Raw genomic sequence first — 17,277 nt, 5'->3', positions numbered from 1 at the left:
TTTAAAATGTTAATCACAATTTATTTATTTGCAGTTTACTTTTGGAAAGAAAGCTTCCCCAATGAAACTAGCCATCAAGAAAAACAAAAGTAACAATTAAGTTCGAGAATTTCATAGGAAAATACTGGATAAGAGTGAAAATGTTGAAGAGAAGAACGAAGGGACAGAAGTGATCCAGATCAAAAGAAGTCGAGTAACACGTTTTGTCCTCTTTTTTTTTTTTCTGTCACTACATCGTATAATATTGAATTTCGTTTGGCTTTGCCCAATTAGATTGTATTTTCTTGGCAACATGCAACTTGGAAACTCCTGGTCAGCTCATCTAACTCATGACCTGGTTGCAAAATGTTCTTAGGTTTCATATTATTTTGAATATTTTTCTACGGCCGAACTTTTAAGCCAATTAATTTTGAATTCTAGAAATTAGAATGGTCGGCTCTATTATAATTTTTATTGTTTGTTGAAAATGTTGTTTCAAAACTCAAAAGTTGTATATTGATTACAACTTGTCATTAGACCAAAGGCAGTCTTACACATGGAGCATTCCTCAGGAAATGACAATAGCATAAATTCGAAACCTAAGATTTTGTGAGAAGCGGCGGCGGTGAACCTTTTTGCTTTGCCCCGACCAAGCAGCAACGTCGTTCGGCATTGAGTCTTTGTGAGGAGGGAGGGAAGGCTATAGGGCTCTTGTCTTGTCTGGGACTGTGGTAACGACGCCGGTGTCTTATTTCCAATTTCGTTTTGATGAGGACGCAAGCGGAGGCAGCGGCAGCGACGAGAGATTAGAATCTTGCTAGTCAGCGGTAGCGGCTCCTTGCAGCGACATCTTTGTGAATTGTGTCTGTGTTGTGTGGTGATACAATCTTGATCATGTAGCAATGTACCTCTTCAGCAGAGATTTTGCAACGCGTAGAGGCTGTTTTGCGCGCATGGGTTGGTGGCTGGTTCGGCCGCTCAAGGTCATATGAAAGCGGTGATCCAATATGGGTGCAGGGGATATAGGGTTGCTATTGTAGACACAAGCAATTTAATGAAAATAAAATTTATTAAATTAATCGGTCAATTTTTGAAATTTTGATTGAACAAGCTTAATTGACACATATACGTCCTGCAAACGGTACACATGCCTCGTATGTCACCAAAATTATGTGAGTTTCAAGGATGACGTGTCAAAACGTACATGAGTGGTCCATCGATTGAATGACGTGGATGCGTCAATTTATCGCTGATTAATTGTTTGCTTAAGTTAAGCATTTAAAACGAATTAATCATATTAAACTGATTGATTTCGATAAAAATCAAGCATTATATACAAATATCGATCAGAATAGGAATAGAAGTATAACCTATATACCTTTGTTGAAAAATTGTTTTGGTCCCAAAATTAATTGTACTTAGAATAGGAATAGAAGTATCATTAATATTGTAGCACTCTATTACTGAAGATAGCCTTAGGCTTGTGGTCTCTAGAGTTGGAGTCTCTCTCGTTTTTGCTAATTTTACATTTCGTTCCTTTTTCGTTTGCAGAACCACAACTTGTCTTCTTTTATGTCAATGGGCAAACTTCCTCCGATCTCTTGTGCTTTTTCGTACCACAATTGCATGCCAGCAAACTTTTTCGAGTGAATTGTGAAGTGATGATGTATTAGTTGATTAGTTGTGTTTATTTTCTAGTCAGTTTGAATTAGTGTGTAGTAAGTTCTAGAATAAAATTTATTTGCTAGAATTTTCTTTTCTTGTTTAGGCCGAATATTTATAGCATTGTATTGTTGTACAGACTCTCTTTAAATGGTACTATAATAGTATATTGTGGTTGGCTTTGAGATTAAAACATCAAAAAAGAATTTGAAGGCCAATAAAATGTCATGTATATGATCTATATCGCTTCTCTCCTCCACACCACCACCCACCTTCTTCTACACACTACCAACTTCTTTCGGACACCTCCGACGAGGTCATGTCCACCTCTGGTTAGGAAAAATTAGAAGACTTGATACTTTGAAAGTCTAAATACTAACTTACCATTCATACCACTAAATTAATAGTAAGTGTGAAACTACATGTTTTCTTTTCTACTAAAAGAGTAACTTCATTGAATGGACTTCCCAAAAAACCAAAGCAAATGAAGCAAAACTTCAAACGCAACTTAAAGTCTCCAAAATAAATATTCCAGAAAGTGAATACACAACAAAACCTATCACTTCCCGTAAATTTCATAAGCCAATTTGGTCCTATCTTCATCCACAAAAACACTACTCACTCAACAAAAAAAATAAAAATAAAAATATAGCGGATCATAATTTGAGCCACACCATTACATTCACATTCACGATAACAAAAATAAATTTCAATTGCCTCATCATTCCCTTATCTAGCAACATTGCCCATAGTGCCAAATCCCCCAAACCCAAACCCAAACCCTTGTTTGTAAACCGCGGTGAAGTTTACTGACTTAACCACGGTTCCACAACTGGACCACAGGTTCATTTTCACTTCCGACTGCACGACACGTCACCCGAGTCCTTGTTTTAAATGGAGGCCGTTAATAACAGGCAATCTTGCAAAATTACTATTACCCGAGGACTGAAAAATAAATAAAATTACTACGACGACCGTTGGATTCGTTCGAATATACCCAAGTCTAGTGGTCTTTAAGGAATTAATATAAATCTAACAACAATTAAGTAAATGATTAAAAGCTCCTTAAAACCCAAACTTGTCCCTACCTACCTCTCCGGGCAGCTCCCCACACCAAAATCTACTACTAATCCCTCCCTGCCCGTCCTGCCCGGACTTGACTGGAGAATTACGGGCAGTCACACACCAGTACTCTCTCTCTCTCTCTGTGCTCCCTTCTTCTCTCTTTTCTCTCTGATATTTTCCCCATCTTGTTTCTCTCTGTGTCTCTTCGATCACGATCCTACGGTCAAGAATGAACGCAGCCTCCGCCGCTGTTTTCTAGAGGTTTCCGACCCTCAAACCCTCAGATCTCACTTCCTGGTACACTTCTAACCTCTCTGATTCTCACTTTCTTGTCTAGTTTCGTAATTTCACTTCCTTTTTTTAGCTACTACACCTCTTCTGCTCTTGCTCTTTAACTTTCCCGGCAACTTTCGAAGTTCCGCAGCTTAATTTCGCAAATTTTAGCTATGTTTGAGTTGATTATATAACTTTCCCTGTTTGTTGAGTTCGATTTCAATTGTTCTGTCGGAAATTTTTACATTCCGACAACTTTCCCGTCGAAGGTTGAAATTCCGGCGAGAAAACAATAGATAAGGTCGTCGGCGGCGACGTTTTGGTTCACGGAAAAGTCGTCTTTTGTCGTGTTTTGAAAATATGCCGTAGAAAACTCTTATTTTCATTCTTTTCTTAAATTTTTCTTGACTTATATGGCAAGAGAATCAACGGCTGGTACAGATTTGGGGGGAAGATCCGACGGCCAGAAGCTTATTGTTTATTCGTGTTTGGTCCTGCAGGTGTCTGGTTGCCGCAAAATGGAAACTAACTACGGTTCGGTCGGAGTCAACGGCGCGTCGCTAACACGCGCCGTGGAGGCCTTGGCTGCTTTGCTGCTCTCGGCTCTGCTCCGGACCCAGCTCTTGGCTCTGGTAAGTTAAATTCACCCTGGTTCCATGATTTTTACTGCTATCTATTTATCCGTGACGTAATTTTTCTACTTTTGGTCGGAAAATTTGAAGAGATAAAATTTAGGAGTGGTCCGGATTTGGAAAGGACAGTGTTTATCCTGGGTTATCCTGGGTTGGGTTGAGTAGTTGAGCTCCGATTTGTTTGGTAGGGTGTGGGGTCCACTTGATTTGTCGTGTTGTGGGGAATGGGTCCATATGGAAAGAAAAGGAAGTGTAGAGAATATTCTGTCCCTGATGCTCTTTGAACTATTCGTTGATTACAAGTTGCAAAATTTGGTTCATGGTTATAAATAGTTGTAACTTGAAGTCTAAGTCACTGAATTGAACTATATAATAATATGAACAAGCAAGCCCTCGGGTGTTAGGATTAGGCTAAGTTAGGAGTTTGATTTGTTTCAATGTAATAAAAGACGAGAAATATGATTAGGAAAAGTTGTGCCCGGGTTAGCCACAGCCCGTGCACAATCTAGCTCAGAATTGAGTTCGGTAGGGTTAGTGCGAGGATCCAGTTCGGATCTCACTTTTGAGTCCTGATTCGACCCGAGTTGTTTGTAAAAATCAAATTTGTAAAGGGGATAGGGATGGCACAGCGTACTGTATGGAGATGTTATTCCCATTAATTTTGCATCAAGTACTTATTTTACCTGTTTCCAAATATAGAACATATTCTGCTTGTCTGGTGATTGTGCTAGACAAATCCAAAGTGAAGTTGTGTGACTGGAGTTGTTGTTCTTGGCAGAGCATATTATCATTCGATGACCACCGAGGTTGTGGCATCATGTCTTTTCATCAAGATTAAAAATGTCTTAAAGTCAACAAGTACGGAAGTTTGTTTACTTAGTAATGCTCAAGTATTCTGTGGTGTTACCAATTGTTAACTTTGAATTAACAAATTGTAACAAGTTCTTTTGCTACTTTCTTTCCATATCTGTAATTTGATTCCAGGATCCCCTTGCGTTTTTACCTAACAACGGAGCTGGTATTAAAGAAGATCCTCACACTACATCCCAAGCTAAGCCAGCTGATGCCGAGGGAGATGATGAAGATGATGATGGTGATGGTGGACTTGAAGAAGGTGAAGAGGACTTGTCATCTGAAGAAGGAGAAGAGTATGGCAACAAACCGAACAACAATAAGAGTAACTCAAAGAAGGCTCCAGAGGGTGGAGCAGGAGGTGGGGCTGAAGAGAATGGAGAAGAGGAAGAGGGCGATGAAGAAGATGGTGATGACCAAGAAGATGACAATGAGGACGACAATGATGAAGAGGATGATGATGACGACGACGATGATGACAATGACGATGGAGGAGAAGAGGATGAGGAAGGAGTCGAGGAGGAGAATGAGGAGGAGGAAGAAGATGAAGATGAGGAAGCACTTCAGCCCCCAAAGAAGAGGAAGAAGTAGAGAGTTAGAAGAATAGTGAAGCCTCTCTCCATTGTGACTACCTTGCTTTCCAACTGTTTGTCTAGATGAGGGAGGGTTTCTTAGGATGCTGTTTCAATTTCCAATTCCGTTGTGTTTAGGTATAAAAGAGACTGCTTTTGCATTTCACAAGTAGAGAACATGTAACTGTTTTAATATGTTCTGTTTAGTCATGTTCTGTTTGGTCACCTTTATAATGTTCTGTTGTAGTATTTGTTTCCATAACTTCATGACTATTCAAACGTTGAGAAATGTTCTACAATAAAAGTCATTTAGGCAAAGCTAATTTTCCTTTTACTTTTCAGAAGTTAGACGACTATTACACAAATTCTCTTCGATCTTTCATTGTAAAACTGATTTGGAATTTTTATTTTTTTCGGCCATAAGGAAACCCTATGTTTAGTTTCTGACCAATGTCCAAATGCTTCATAAACTACCAAAACATTTGAAGTATCTTTCCGCAATAAGATTCTTCACTCAAGTGATGATCATATATAGTATAGAGATCAATCTCATATTGAAAACTCCCTATAAGTAATATCGACCAACGTTTATGTTGCAATAGAGGTTTTCATTATAATTAGAAATACTTTATTTTGTCGCAGTATGAATATGAATTGTTGTCTCTTTTTCTAATAACAATCTTGAGAATATGGTAAATCAATGGCTATAGAGGTTTTGAGGTTTCTTAGTGAACATGTAGATACTCGAGCTTGGTTCATTTGGTTTTACACAAACTCGAGATTGACTTGACTCAATCGTTTGGTCAAAAACCCTCAAGATTAATTTTGTCTCAACTCCCTCATTTGTGGAACAACACTGATTGTAAAAATTGGCTTTAAAAGAAGAAGAAACACGAGTAAAAAATATGAATTTAATTTGTGGCATATCATAAACAATAACACAAAACGGCTCACAAACTCACAACATATACCAAATATACCAGATCTCAAGCATAGTTTTCTTTAGGGTTGGCATTGCTACAAGTGGTTTTCATATTCACTTGTTCCTTGTTTTTTTTTTTTCTCCCTGAAACCTTGTGTTGATCCATCGAGGCATGAGTAGTCTGTGACAGCATCAGATTGCCATGATCGGGAGTTAGGTTAACCAGACTCATTCAACATGAATGTACGTACTACATTACTATCGTGTATATAGGTCTAAACTTCAGCCAAAAACAACACCAACAGCTGTATCTTAGTTGTACGAAAACCATTAGAATTGAGACCAGACATGCTTGCTCTATCCAAGATGATCACCATTGTGATACTCCTCCTCGGGGTTTCTTGGTCTGCCGGCGCCATTGGTGCACCTTTTAGGCCACACTATCCCGAGACTTGTAAAACTACCACTACAAGAAAAATAGTCTATGACAACATCATATTTACAACATGCTATAAATGCTCGTTGTCATCTCTAATCTTCTACAACATGCGCAGAAAGAGTGTTGTATTAAATTATTTACCACTACATGCGTCATTTGCATGTTGTTAATTTCGTTATCGATAACTCAGTTTGCACGTTGTTGTCTGCTTGTTGTCAATTAATATATCAACAAGCAGGAGTGCATGTTGTTAAATATTTTTAAAACAACAACGTGCAGCGAACGCGGTCGAAACTTTGAGATAAAAGATTTAAAAAAAAATAATAATAACAAAAGGGCCTGTTGACTAAAGTCAGTAAAAAAAAAGAAGCATCAGCTCTCTAAATCCATCATAGACCCAAAACATATAAAATCCTGGGCTTGAAGAATTGAGCTCTGAAGCTCTCAATTCTCAAACCCTAAACCGCCCGAAACGATCGCTTCCCTCCGTCGTCACTCTCAATTGGATCGACGACTTCACTATGGAGCAAGACTGCTTGTCCGGCGTCGCCGCCGTCGAGCACGTCCTGCTTAGCCTCGGCTCCGTCGACCGCGTCACTGACTCCGCCGACCTCGGTTGTCAATCTCTGACGCATTTCGACGGCCAAATTTCCGGCGTTACGGCTACGAAGGTACTTCTTTCTTTCTTCATATTACCTGTTCCACCGTTTCGCACCTTTAATTTCATCATCTAGGTTCCTATTTCATTCTAATCATCATGTTTTTGTTTGAAAATTGTTTGATGAACTCAGGTTTTAGTCTCGCAGATGCAAAACACTGTTATTCATTCGCTTGTTCATGTTTTGCTTGTTCTTCCTGATTTGGCATTTTGTCGAACACTTGGTGTGCATTGAAAATAAAGATGATTCATGTTAGATAGTGAGTTTTATGTAAAAATTCGATTAAAGGATGTTAGTATGAGACATTGCTGACCTAAAATGGAAGTTCATGTGGACAATCTAATGAATGTTCATGGGAATTTTCTTAACACCTTTCCAATAGTATCACTAAATTGTAATGATTTATAGCCAATATTATACCTGCCCAGGAAAGACTCATATACAATATCCTCCTGCTAAAAGAGATTAATAGCTGAGATCATTAAACTTACCTATATGTGAAGGCTTTTTACATTTATGCAGATACTTCATACATGTTCCACTGCTATTTGGTTAGTAGATTTCAGAAATAGTTAATTCGTTATACCTAACCATAGACCTCTTTACCAATTTTTTGGTCTGAAAAAGTGATGGCACTATATACATTACTATAATGTTGTTTGAGTGTTAACAGAAACATAAAGCCTTGGTGGTTAGCAAGTGCTATTTTCATACTTTTTTTAAATATTGACATGAGAAAAGAATGCAGCAGGGGATGTGATCTGAAAGCCATAGACACACCAAACCCTACATTAATTCTATTATCAAAACAGATTATGCCACCACAAAGACAAAGTAGTTGGTTTTATTGCTTCTGAGGTCATTGCCAGAGAAGGAATTAATTATAGTTTTCAGCAATGTCACAACTTCAAATCAGTGGCACCTACTAAACTGCCAAAGTGATAGCATCCAAGACTCAAATTTGTATGATTGATCCGCTAATATAACCGAGGGAAAATTCATACCCTAAACCAAGGCTAGTTTCCTGATTCCTAAAACAAACTAGGATTTAAGCTATCAAACCTATAACGTGCACTGTGTGTCTATGTGTCTGTCATCTATTGCATTGATTCAGAACCCTTGCTGTAAATTCATTGTTTCTTTTCCAAGTCTTTTTCTGTTCACCATTTCCCTCCTGGTTCTTTGTTTGGATCACATTGTTTCCAACTTCTTATCTCTATGTGTTTGGGCAAGCATACTCTGAATCTATACACCCTTAACCTTGTAATCAAATAAATTTTTATTTAATCTCCTTGAGTTATCATTTTAAAAACCAAGTAGATATTAAACTACTTGAATGGATTCTTCTGTACATATTGATCCTTGAGTTATATGCTTTTTGTTGGGGGGTTTCCTTTCTGGGCCAAATTCCAACCCCATGAGACAAACAAATAGCTACTTCTTGACTACTCCTCAGCTTATAAAGTCTTTTATTGCTGTGAAAGTCTTTATTGATCGATTTCATTTTGATTATGTTGACATTTGCTGCTTTACTGCACTGTTATTGTTGATAAGTTGGTGAATGCCTGCATAATTCTCAATTTTCTGTGTCAAAAATATATGATGTTTCATTATTCTGGCTTTCCTGCTGTGTGTAGTTTTTCATTAAGAGACTCTACAGAACAGGAATGCAATAAGTCAGCCATTCTCAGTCACTGGTATCATGTTGCATAATGAAATTTACAACTATTTATTGAATTTCCTTTTCCTTGATAATCTTTAGAAAGTTCTTATCATTCATATAATGTCCATATAATTTCCTTTTCATTAGTCTTCTTGTACCTTGTTTTACAGAAAAACTACCATCGATTCATGTATCTTGGTTGTTGCACTGAAACTTATTCTACAGATTATTTCAATTAGAATGCATGTATTATTATTTGTGATGACTGTAACTTGTGCTTCTGTAACTGTGTAGTTAATACTTGTGCTTGTCAAAGTGTTAATTAGATTAGAAGGAATAGCAATTGAGTGGTACTGTAGTAGTGGTTCTAAGTTCTAAGTTCTAAGTTCAGAAGGACTAATGTGCTTATGCTATATATGATTTCGTGCCTTCTAGTTTGAGGTACAGTTTCTGTCAAGATGGAGAAACAATGGCTGCAATTTGATAGAGAAAAGGAACAGACAAAGAAGAGGAAAAGAGGTGATGAAGAACAGAAAAAGAAGGGGAAAAAGAAGAGGAGGAAGTGGACCAATCAATGCTCCAAGCAATGATCTTGAAAATAGCAGATGTGCACTTTTGAATTGGAACAATTATGAAGAAGATGAAGTGGTAGCTGAAGGAAAGATCTCTTCAACAAATCCAAGTACAAAAGTTCATTGTGTGCCTCTTGGACGAAATTGTTGGAAGGTTTGGGTTGATGTGGTGTTTGATGAGTATCAGACTATGGAAGTGTACAGAGCAACCATGGATGCCAAACAACTTGGTGAAGCTGTAGGAAGCACTCTTGCATGGCCCAAAAGCTCCATTGAAATGCTTCCTTAGTAGTTGAAGTAGCAGGTACATTTTACTTTACTAGAGAATTTATGTAGGTCAGGAAGTACCATGCATGTTTTGTCAATGCTGGTGAACAAAGAATCCAGTACTTTGTCATGCATGTTTTGTAAAGAACATATGTATAAGAGAATGTGGCACTCCTAATGAAATGTATATTTTTCATACATGGTTAGTGTACGTGTACTAATATTGGCATGTGAATGTGTTTAAGTAATGGTGAATGTTTATAGAGGTACAGGAAAGCATAGTCCAACAAATTGGGTGCAATAATATATGCTGAAACGTTGTAACAACGTATGTAATATGACAACATACCATGTATGCTGTCAAAAACTAAAGACAACATGCTGAGAGTGTTGTTAAAACTTACAACATGCACTTGAAACGTTGTTGAAAATTTATGACAACGTGCAGAGCTCATTGTTGAATAATTACAACAACGTGCTTCACCTCTTTTTGACAACGTGCAAAGCGCGATGTTAAGGACTCGAGGACTTTTAATGACTCTGGCATCTACAACATGCGCCAAACGTTGTCAAAAGTGATTGACAACGCGAATTGCATGTTGTTAAACATGTTTTTTCTTGTAGTGTACCTTGAATCTGTTGGATCCTTGCTTTCCGCTATATGATCCTTCGGAGCCTACACCGGCTTGCTGTAAAGCTGCGGCGTCTCTCAGCACTCAAGTAATTGCGAAGAAGCTATATGAGTGTCTAGAGGATTTACAAAAGGCAGGGCCTCTGAACTTATCTGCACTTCGTCTTCTGTTCCCCGCCTGTGACGTTTCTGTAAAGCTTCCACCGGCACGTGTCTCGGATGATATGGACTGTTCCCAGTAAGCTAATTACTCTTATTTCTCTCTCACATGTATATATGCTAGCTAATTCCATCATATCATCATTTACATTTGAAAAAGAAAAGGCTGACCTTTAGATATATTAATGCTCAATGTGTTATACAGGTATGAACCTGAAGATTCAAGGGTTGCCACTTATTGGGTATTTTGCTATGATCCAAGCATGGGCTTTTACTGGCAGTATAGAATTCGGTTTTCTACTAGTGTTATGAACAGATATGGCAGTGAAAACAATAGTGCCCCTGTATCTTTTGAATAAAACTGCTTGTTTTAATTAGAGATGTTTAATTAAGGTCTAATTTGCTTGTACGTGGAGGATTGAATTCCCAATAAAATTACATGTTATAACGCACTTGGTGCCATTCTCATAGCCTGTTTAGCAAACTTGTTGAGCATATAGACACTATATCTAGATATATAGTGTCTATATATCTAGTACATTTTGTTTTCCCTCCAACATTTTTAGTTTTCTAGCACATTTTGTTTTGGTAATTTTATTATATATCCAAAGCCATTTATTTCTAGATAATCTTTGAAATCATCGAGCGCTTGTATCATTTCCGCAATATGATTCTTTACTCCATTAGTACAATGAGCGTGTCCTGATAAGAAACAGCAACTGATCGAGCTATTCTACAAACTTACAAAGCATGCTAACTTGCTAAGCAAGGGAGTACTGAGCCAAAGATCATGGCCGATGTGCACAATCCTTGAACCCGATAAGGCGATTAAAACATCTTCGCTGTTTAAACACAAAATGATACAGTTATTTTCACCCCATATCACCATGCCTATAACATTAAAGCTCGATCACTACTCCTCTTTTTTTTTTGGTAAGCAAGGGGTCAAAAAGACCCAGAAAAACGAAACACGCTAGAGAAACAAGCTATCTTGGCCTATTATCAGGCCTAACAGAGATAACTCAAGCACCATCCAAGACTAAGTCAATAAAACATGATGGATTGTCAAATTTTGACTTAAGAGTAAAATTAATAGAGTTGATTTGCCATGAAGGACTCCACTAAACCCAAACTTAGTAAATCAAAGTAAAATAACTCCTAATCAAGAATCTTCATCAAAATAAAGTGTGTGTTGAAGGAAAATCGACTTAGTGTGCCTTATCAAACTAGGAGTAGTAATAGGAGAGAAGGTTCTAGAATTCCTAATCATAGATGGATTAGTATTCCTTGTAACATTAGAATGTGTACTTTGTAATACCTATATATAGGGCTCCTATTCTCAATAATATGTTGGACACTTCTCTCATCAATCTCTCTCAATACCAATATACTTAAACACGTTATCAGCACGAGCTTTAACCACAAACCAAAAACCAAAAACCCAAAAATCTTCTTCATCACCGCAGCTCTTAGCCCACGCTAGCCTCACCTGCACGCCTGCCCCTGCAGCACCTACGCCCCCCTGCGCACGTATCCCTGCTGCCCCTGCAGCACCACTGCACGTCTACTGCCCCTGCATCACCAATGCACACCAACTGCATCCTTCTCCTTTCCTGTGCACGTCCGTCTTCTTGCAAGCCCCGAAACGTCTAGTTCGGAACCTCAGATCAAAATCTTTTCTTCATCAAAGTTGTTCGTCTCTGTCTCTTCCATCTGACCTCCGAATTTCAGCCTTATCGGAGTTGTTTTGAGACCGGTACACCAATCGAAGTGCAAGCTGTTCAGAAGAGAATCTGTTCCAAATTTCATCAAGTAAGTTTTAAGTTAAAGTTGCCGCTTTTGAAATTTAATTTCCTCCTTCTTTTTCTTCGGGGACTTGCAACCTCCCTTCTTCTACATCCCACCTTTCTTATAACGTGGGTTCGATTCTTGAGAAAGCGGAATCGTGGGGATTCACGCAATTAATGAACTAAGAGCGTTCGTAAGACTTCGGACTAAGAGCGTCCGTAAGCATCGATTTAACGAACTAAGAGCGTTCGTAAGCTACGGACTAAGAGCGTTCGTGAGCATAGATTTTGACCATTTAAACATCATTGTTTTGGTCTAATCCAAATATTCTTGGAAATCGATTTCTTGGTAGCATTAAGGCTCAGAAATCTTATATTAGTTTTCGTGGAAGCATTGACTCCGAAACTAATACGTTCTTGCTTTCCTTTCAAGATGTAAGACTTGAACGAGCTCGATTTTACTTCATTGGATTCTACGGGCACGGGATATTTATTTGCCTACAATCCAAGAGCCCTGTTCTAAAGGAACCGCTAAAGACTCACAAACTGAGATAGAAAATTCCAGGGCATTTACCCTGATGAAGCGCCACATGAAGATGGCCCTCCAGTTTGAGTACATGAATGAGGATAACGCTAACAACCTTTGGGTTGCGCCTAGTGAACGTTTTAGTAACATTCACAACTTTCCGAACATAGAAGCACGATGGAATAATATCTGCTTCACTATAACTTTGAAAGAGTTATGAAATATTGTTCGGAGGCTCTCTGCACCATATTATTTATGCATGCTTGTGGAAAAACACAAAATAACAAATTGATTGAGAAAACCCTAACATGACCATAGGAGTCATGACATTGAGGGTATAGGGTTGGACACCATGGCGCCATTTTTGGCCATGATTGCACTATTCCAACGCCATTGGTTCTAGGGACCATATGTATTGTGTCAATACACCTCAATCAAGAGAGCATCCTCTTCATGGTATTTTATGGAGTACCTGATCAATGGTAATATATCGAGCTATAAAAGATTTTAAATCTGGCGATGAAGATAGAATGCCGCAGATTTTTATTTAGAATAGTCTTTTAATTTTCAAGAATTATGTAATGGCAATTATGCCTTAATCAATAAAATGACTTATTGGATTATCTCTTTTCCTCTAGGCGTACTCAATTAAGTATGATGTCTAGGAAAGTAATTGAGATTAGTGGTACTTAAGAGAGCTTTGCTCCACCGACATCTCTCTTTACTTCCCTGGTCATATTTAATTGGAATTACCGAACGAATTGAGTGACTACAATTTGTCTAATGTTTGATTTTACTTTGGATTAGATTATGGTCAAGAAACTTTGATGTAATCATTGGCTATCATTAATAAAGTATCGACTTTTTATTCAATGTCTTGGACATATTTTAATTTCGAACTTTATTATTTTTCAGTATGTTTCCCGGAGAGCTCGAATGCCTCGTGGATAGTGCCACTACACATACTATTCTTCGACATAGACAGCTATTCCTATGGATGGCGCCTACTCGATCTTCTGTGACTACGATGGCTGGACCATCTCAATTGATTCATGGTCGAGGACCAGCTCAATTTATGTTGCCTAATGGCACTACTTTGAAAGTCACCGAAGCCCTTTATGCTCCTAGGGCAGGAAGAACCCTATTGAGCTTCAAAGATATAAGAGCCAATGGTTTTCATGTGGAAACACATTGTGAGAATGGACAAGAGTTCCTTTGCATCACCTCTAATGACTACGGACATAAACGAGTCTTAGAGAAACTTATGTGTCGCTCTAGTGGGTTGTATGCAACCACTATTCGAGTCATTGAATCCAACCATGTCATGAGAGATGATTTATGGGATTCCGACACATATAGGCTTTGGCACGACCGTTTGGGACACCCAGGTCGTGACATGATGATCCGTATATTAAAGACTTCACACGGACATCCCTTTTTCAGAACGAAAGGAAGTAAAACTCGAAATTTGGATCAAGGAGGAGCACCTGCGCCTCACGGCGCCTTTCCCCCTCAAGTCCGGCCATCACCGGTCGGCGCTGCCATCCCCCTGCGGCCCAAGGGTGGCTTTGACGCCACCCCTGCTCCCTTGACTCCAAATTTTACTTCTAAGGTCCATTGTGATTTCATGGCTCCACCAAAATCCTCATTGGTTGTTTCCAAAGCCCATCATTCGTTCTGCAAAGCCTGCTCTTTAGCAAAATTAGGATCGAGACCATCCTATGCAAAGGACACTATAGAAAATATACCATTCTTGCAAAGAATCCAAGGTGATATTTGTGGACCTATTCAACCATCATGCGGACCATTTTGATATTTTATGGTATTGGTTGATGCATCGACACGCTGGCCACATGTCATGCTATTGTCCACAAGGAACGCTGCATTCGCTAAACTCCTAGCACAAATCATTAAGTTAACGGCTCAACACCCTGATCATCCTATTAAGTCTATAAGATTTGACAATGCTGGAGAGTTTACATCAAAGACTTTTGATGATTATTGCATGTCCATTGGGATTGATGTTGAACATCCTGTTCCTCATGTTCACACCCAAAATGGTCTCGCAGAAGCCGCCATTAAACGACTACAAATGGTCGCTAGGGCATTGGTAATGCGCACCAATCTCCCTATTTCTGCTTGGGGCTATGCAATATTGCATGCAGCTATGCTTATTCGTCTGAGGCCCACTGCCACTCAACCCTTTTCTGCGTCCCAGATGGTGACTGGGTATGAGCCTAATGTCTCACACTTACGCATATTTGGGTGTGCAGTTTATGTGCCAATTGCGCCTCCACAGCGCACCAAAATGGGTCCTCAAAGACGATTAGGCATTTATGTTGGATATGATTCTCCAACGATTATCCGCTACATAAATCCCTTGACAAGCGATCTCTTTACCGCTAGATTTCCGGATTGTCACTTCGATGAGACAGTCTTCCCGTCGTTAGGGGGAGATAAGAACATCAATGTTCAACAGGAACGACAGGAATTGTCGTGGTCTGTCCCCACTCTGTCTCATCTTGATCCCCGAACCGCACAGTCCGAAATTGAAGTGCGGAGAATTCTCGATCTTCAGAACGTAGCAGAATCGATGCCTGATGCGTTTTCTGATATCGCAAAAGTGACGAGATCACACATACCTGCTGCAAACGTGCCTGCAAGGATTGATGTCCCTAAAATCAGAGGACATGACGCCATCTCAAGGGCAATTGAGCATGGCGCCAACGTCCCCTCTCACAGTGATGGTGACATTGTGGCTAGGCCCATGGCTCCTGCCAGGAAGCGCGGGAGGCCTATAGGTTCGATGGATTCTCGCCCAAGAAAGAAAGCGAGTTTGGCACAAAATAATCCATTAATCATCGATGTGAATAATCCATCTCATGAGAATATTCCGGATTATGGTTATGTCCGAGAGACATCATTGGGGGACGCTCCAATGTCAGAACCAACTCCAGAGAATAGAGAGATCTCCATAAATTACACTAGTGTACATGAGATGATGGATAGAAATTCTATGGAGATTGATGATGCATTTGCATATCATATTGCGAAAGGGATTATAGAATATGATGATATCGAACCTCGCTCTGTTGAAGAATGTCAACGAAGAGCAGATTGGCCTAAATGGAAAGATGCGATCCAGGTTGAATTGGATTCACTAACAAAGAGACAGGTATTTGGGCCTGTAACGCAGACACCCCCAAGTGTAAAGCCTGTTGGCCATAAATGGGTCTTTGTTAGAAAGCGTAATGAGAAAAATGAGGTGGTAAGATATAAAGCCCGCCTTGTGGCGCAAGGCTTCTCACAACGCCCTGGAATCGACTACGAGGAGACATATTCTCCCGTAATGGACGTTATAATGTTCCGCTACCTTGTCAGTTTGGTAGTTTCCGAAAAACTTGACATGCAGCTTATGGATGTGGTTACAGCATATCTCTATGGGGATCTAGATTCAGAGATATATATGAAGGTTCCAGATGGACTTCAAATACCCAAATCAAGTGGCTCTAAACCACGGAGCGCGTTTTCAATAAGATTAAAACGCTCACTATAGGATTAAAACAATCCGGACGGATGTGGTATAACCGTCTAAGTGACTACTTGATTGGGAAGGGATATATTAACAATGAAATATGCCCATGCGTGTTCATTAAAAGAACAAGTTCCGGATTTGCAATCGTAGCAGTTTATGTCGATGACATGAACCTAATTGGAACTCTAGATGAGTTAAAGGAAACTGCTAATTACTTGAAATCCGAATTTGAGATGAAAGATCTTGGGAAAACACGGTTTTGTCTCGGTTTAGAACTCGAGCACCGTAGTGATGGGATTTTGATCCATCAGTCTGCATATACTCAGAAAATTCTAAGGCGCTTTAATGAAGATAAAGCAAAGCCTGCAAGTACTCCCATGATCGGCCGTAGTCTTGAGCCCGGAAAAGATCCGTTTCGTCCAAGGGATGAGGACGAAGAACCCTTAGAGGCCGAAGTGCCCTATTTGAGTGCAATAGGCGCATTATTGTACTTAGCTCAATGCACAAGACCGGATATCTCATTCGCAGTGAACTTGTTAGCTCGACATAGCTCTGCGCCAACACGCCGCCATTGGATTGGTGTAAAGACCATCTTTCGATACCTAAGAGGTACGATTGATATGGGCATATTCTATCCCTACATAGAGAAAAGGAATGACGGAAAATTGGGATCGGACCCCAAAAGGCAAAACGCCCCCGTCCATGGAATGACAGTCGGCGCCGCCGCCGCTCATGGTGGCCGGCGTCCTCCTATCTCCCTCCATCAAAACGACAACGATGTCTTGATGGGTTTTGCTGATGCAGGGTACCTCTCTGGCCCTCACAAAGGTCGCTCCCAAACAGGTTATGTCTTTACCATGGGAAGCACTGCGATATCTTGGAGGTCTACGAAACAGACCCTTGTTGCTACTTCCTCAAATCATGCAGAGATTATTGCTCTACATGAAGCTGTACGTGAATGTGTATGGCTAAGGTCTGTAATTCGACACATTCAAGGAAGTTGTGGTTTGAAGTCTACCACAGATGAACCTATATGCATTTATGAGGATAATGCAGCTTGTATTGAGCAAATGAAGTTAGGT

The 17,277-nt window shown here is 39.5% G+C and overlaps 3 protein-coding genes across 3 annotated transcripts; all 3 read left to right on the top strand.

The window, feature by feature from the left end:
• The first annotated feature begins 2,676 nt into the window (after positions 1–2,676).
• Positions 2,677–5,369, top strand: LOC133724373 (uncharacterized). Its single transcript, XM_062151078.1, has 3 exons — positions 2,677–3,003; positions 3,480–3,611; positions 4,596–5,369. Exons 1-3 carry the CDS (start codon positions 2,692–2,694, stop codon positions 5,052–5,054), a joined length of 903 nt encoding a protein of 300 aa, XP_062007062.1. The 5' UTR covers positions 2,677–2,691; the 3' UTR covers positions 5,055–5,369.
• Positions 5,370–6,426: 1,057 nt separating this feature from the next.
• Positions 6,427–10,177, top strand: LOC133724372 (uncharacterized). The gene is made up of 2 exons (XM_062151076.1): positions 6,427–7,067; positions 9,154–10,177. The coding sequence occupies exons 1-2, from the start codon at positions 6,918–6,920 to the stop codon at positions 9,577–9,579; spliced, it is 576 nt and encodes a 191-aa protein (XP_062007060.1). The 5' UTR covers positions 6,427–6,917; the 3' UTR covers positions 9,580–10,177.
• Positions 9,805–10,892, top strand: LOC133725058 (uncharacterized). The gene is made up of 3 exons (XM_062152087.1): positions 9,805–9,852; positions 10,182–10,426; positions 10,553–10,892. Exons 1-3 carry the CDS (start codon positions 9,805–9,807, stop codon positions 10,704–10,706), a joined length of 447 nt encoding a protein of 148 aa, XP_062008071.1. The 3' UTR covers positions 10,707–10,892.
• Positions 10,893–17,277: the final 6,385 nt, after the last annotated feature.

Source organism: Rosa rugosa, chromosome 1, assembly GCF_958449725.1.
Source record: "Rosa rugosa chromosome 1, drRosRugo1.1, whole genome shotgun sequence".
Classification (NCBI taxonomy): domain Eukaryota; kingdom Viridiplantae; phylum Streptophyta; class Magnoliopsida; order Rosales; family Rosaceae; genus Rosa; species Rosa rugosa.
This window is presented reverse-complemented; position numbering and strand designations above follow the sequence as displayed.

Coding starts and splice junctions, on each gene's coding strand:
- LOC133725058 (XM_062152087.1), top strand. CDS start 9,805: ATGGTGAATGTTTATAGAGGTACAGGAAAGCATAGTCCAACAAATTGG. Junction 9,853..10,181: donor AGCATAGTCCAACAAATTGG/GTGCAATAATAT, acceptor TTTTTCTTGTAG/TGTACCTTGAATCTGTTGGA. Junction 10,427..10,552: donor GATGATATGGACTGTTCCCA/GTAAGCTAATTA, acceptor TGTGTTATACAG/GTATGAACCTGAAGATTCAA.
- LOC133724372 (XM_062151076.1), top strand. CDS start 6,918: ATGGAGCAAGACTGCTTGTCCGGCGTCGCCGCCGTCGAGCACGTCCTG. Junction 7,068..9,153: donor CCGGCGTTACGGCTACGAAG/GTACTTCTTTCT, acceptor CGTGCCTTCTAG/TTTGAGGTACAGTTTCTGTC.
- LOC133724373 (XM_062151078.1), top strand. CDS start 2,692: ATGATTAAAAGCTCCTTAAAACCCAAACTTGTCCCTACCTACCTCTCC. Junction 3,004..3,479: donor CCCTCAGATCTCACTTCCTG/GTACACTTCTAA, acceptor TTGGTCCTGCAG/GTGTCTGGTTGCCGCAAAAT. Junction 3,612..4,595: donor GGACCCAGCTCTTGGCTCTG/GTAAGTTAAATT, acceptor ATTTGATTCCAG/GATCCCCTTGCGTTTTTACC.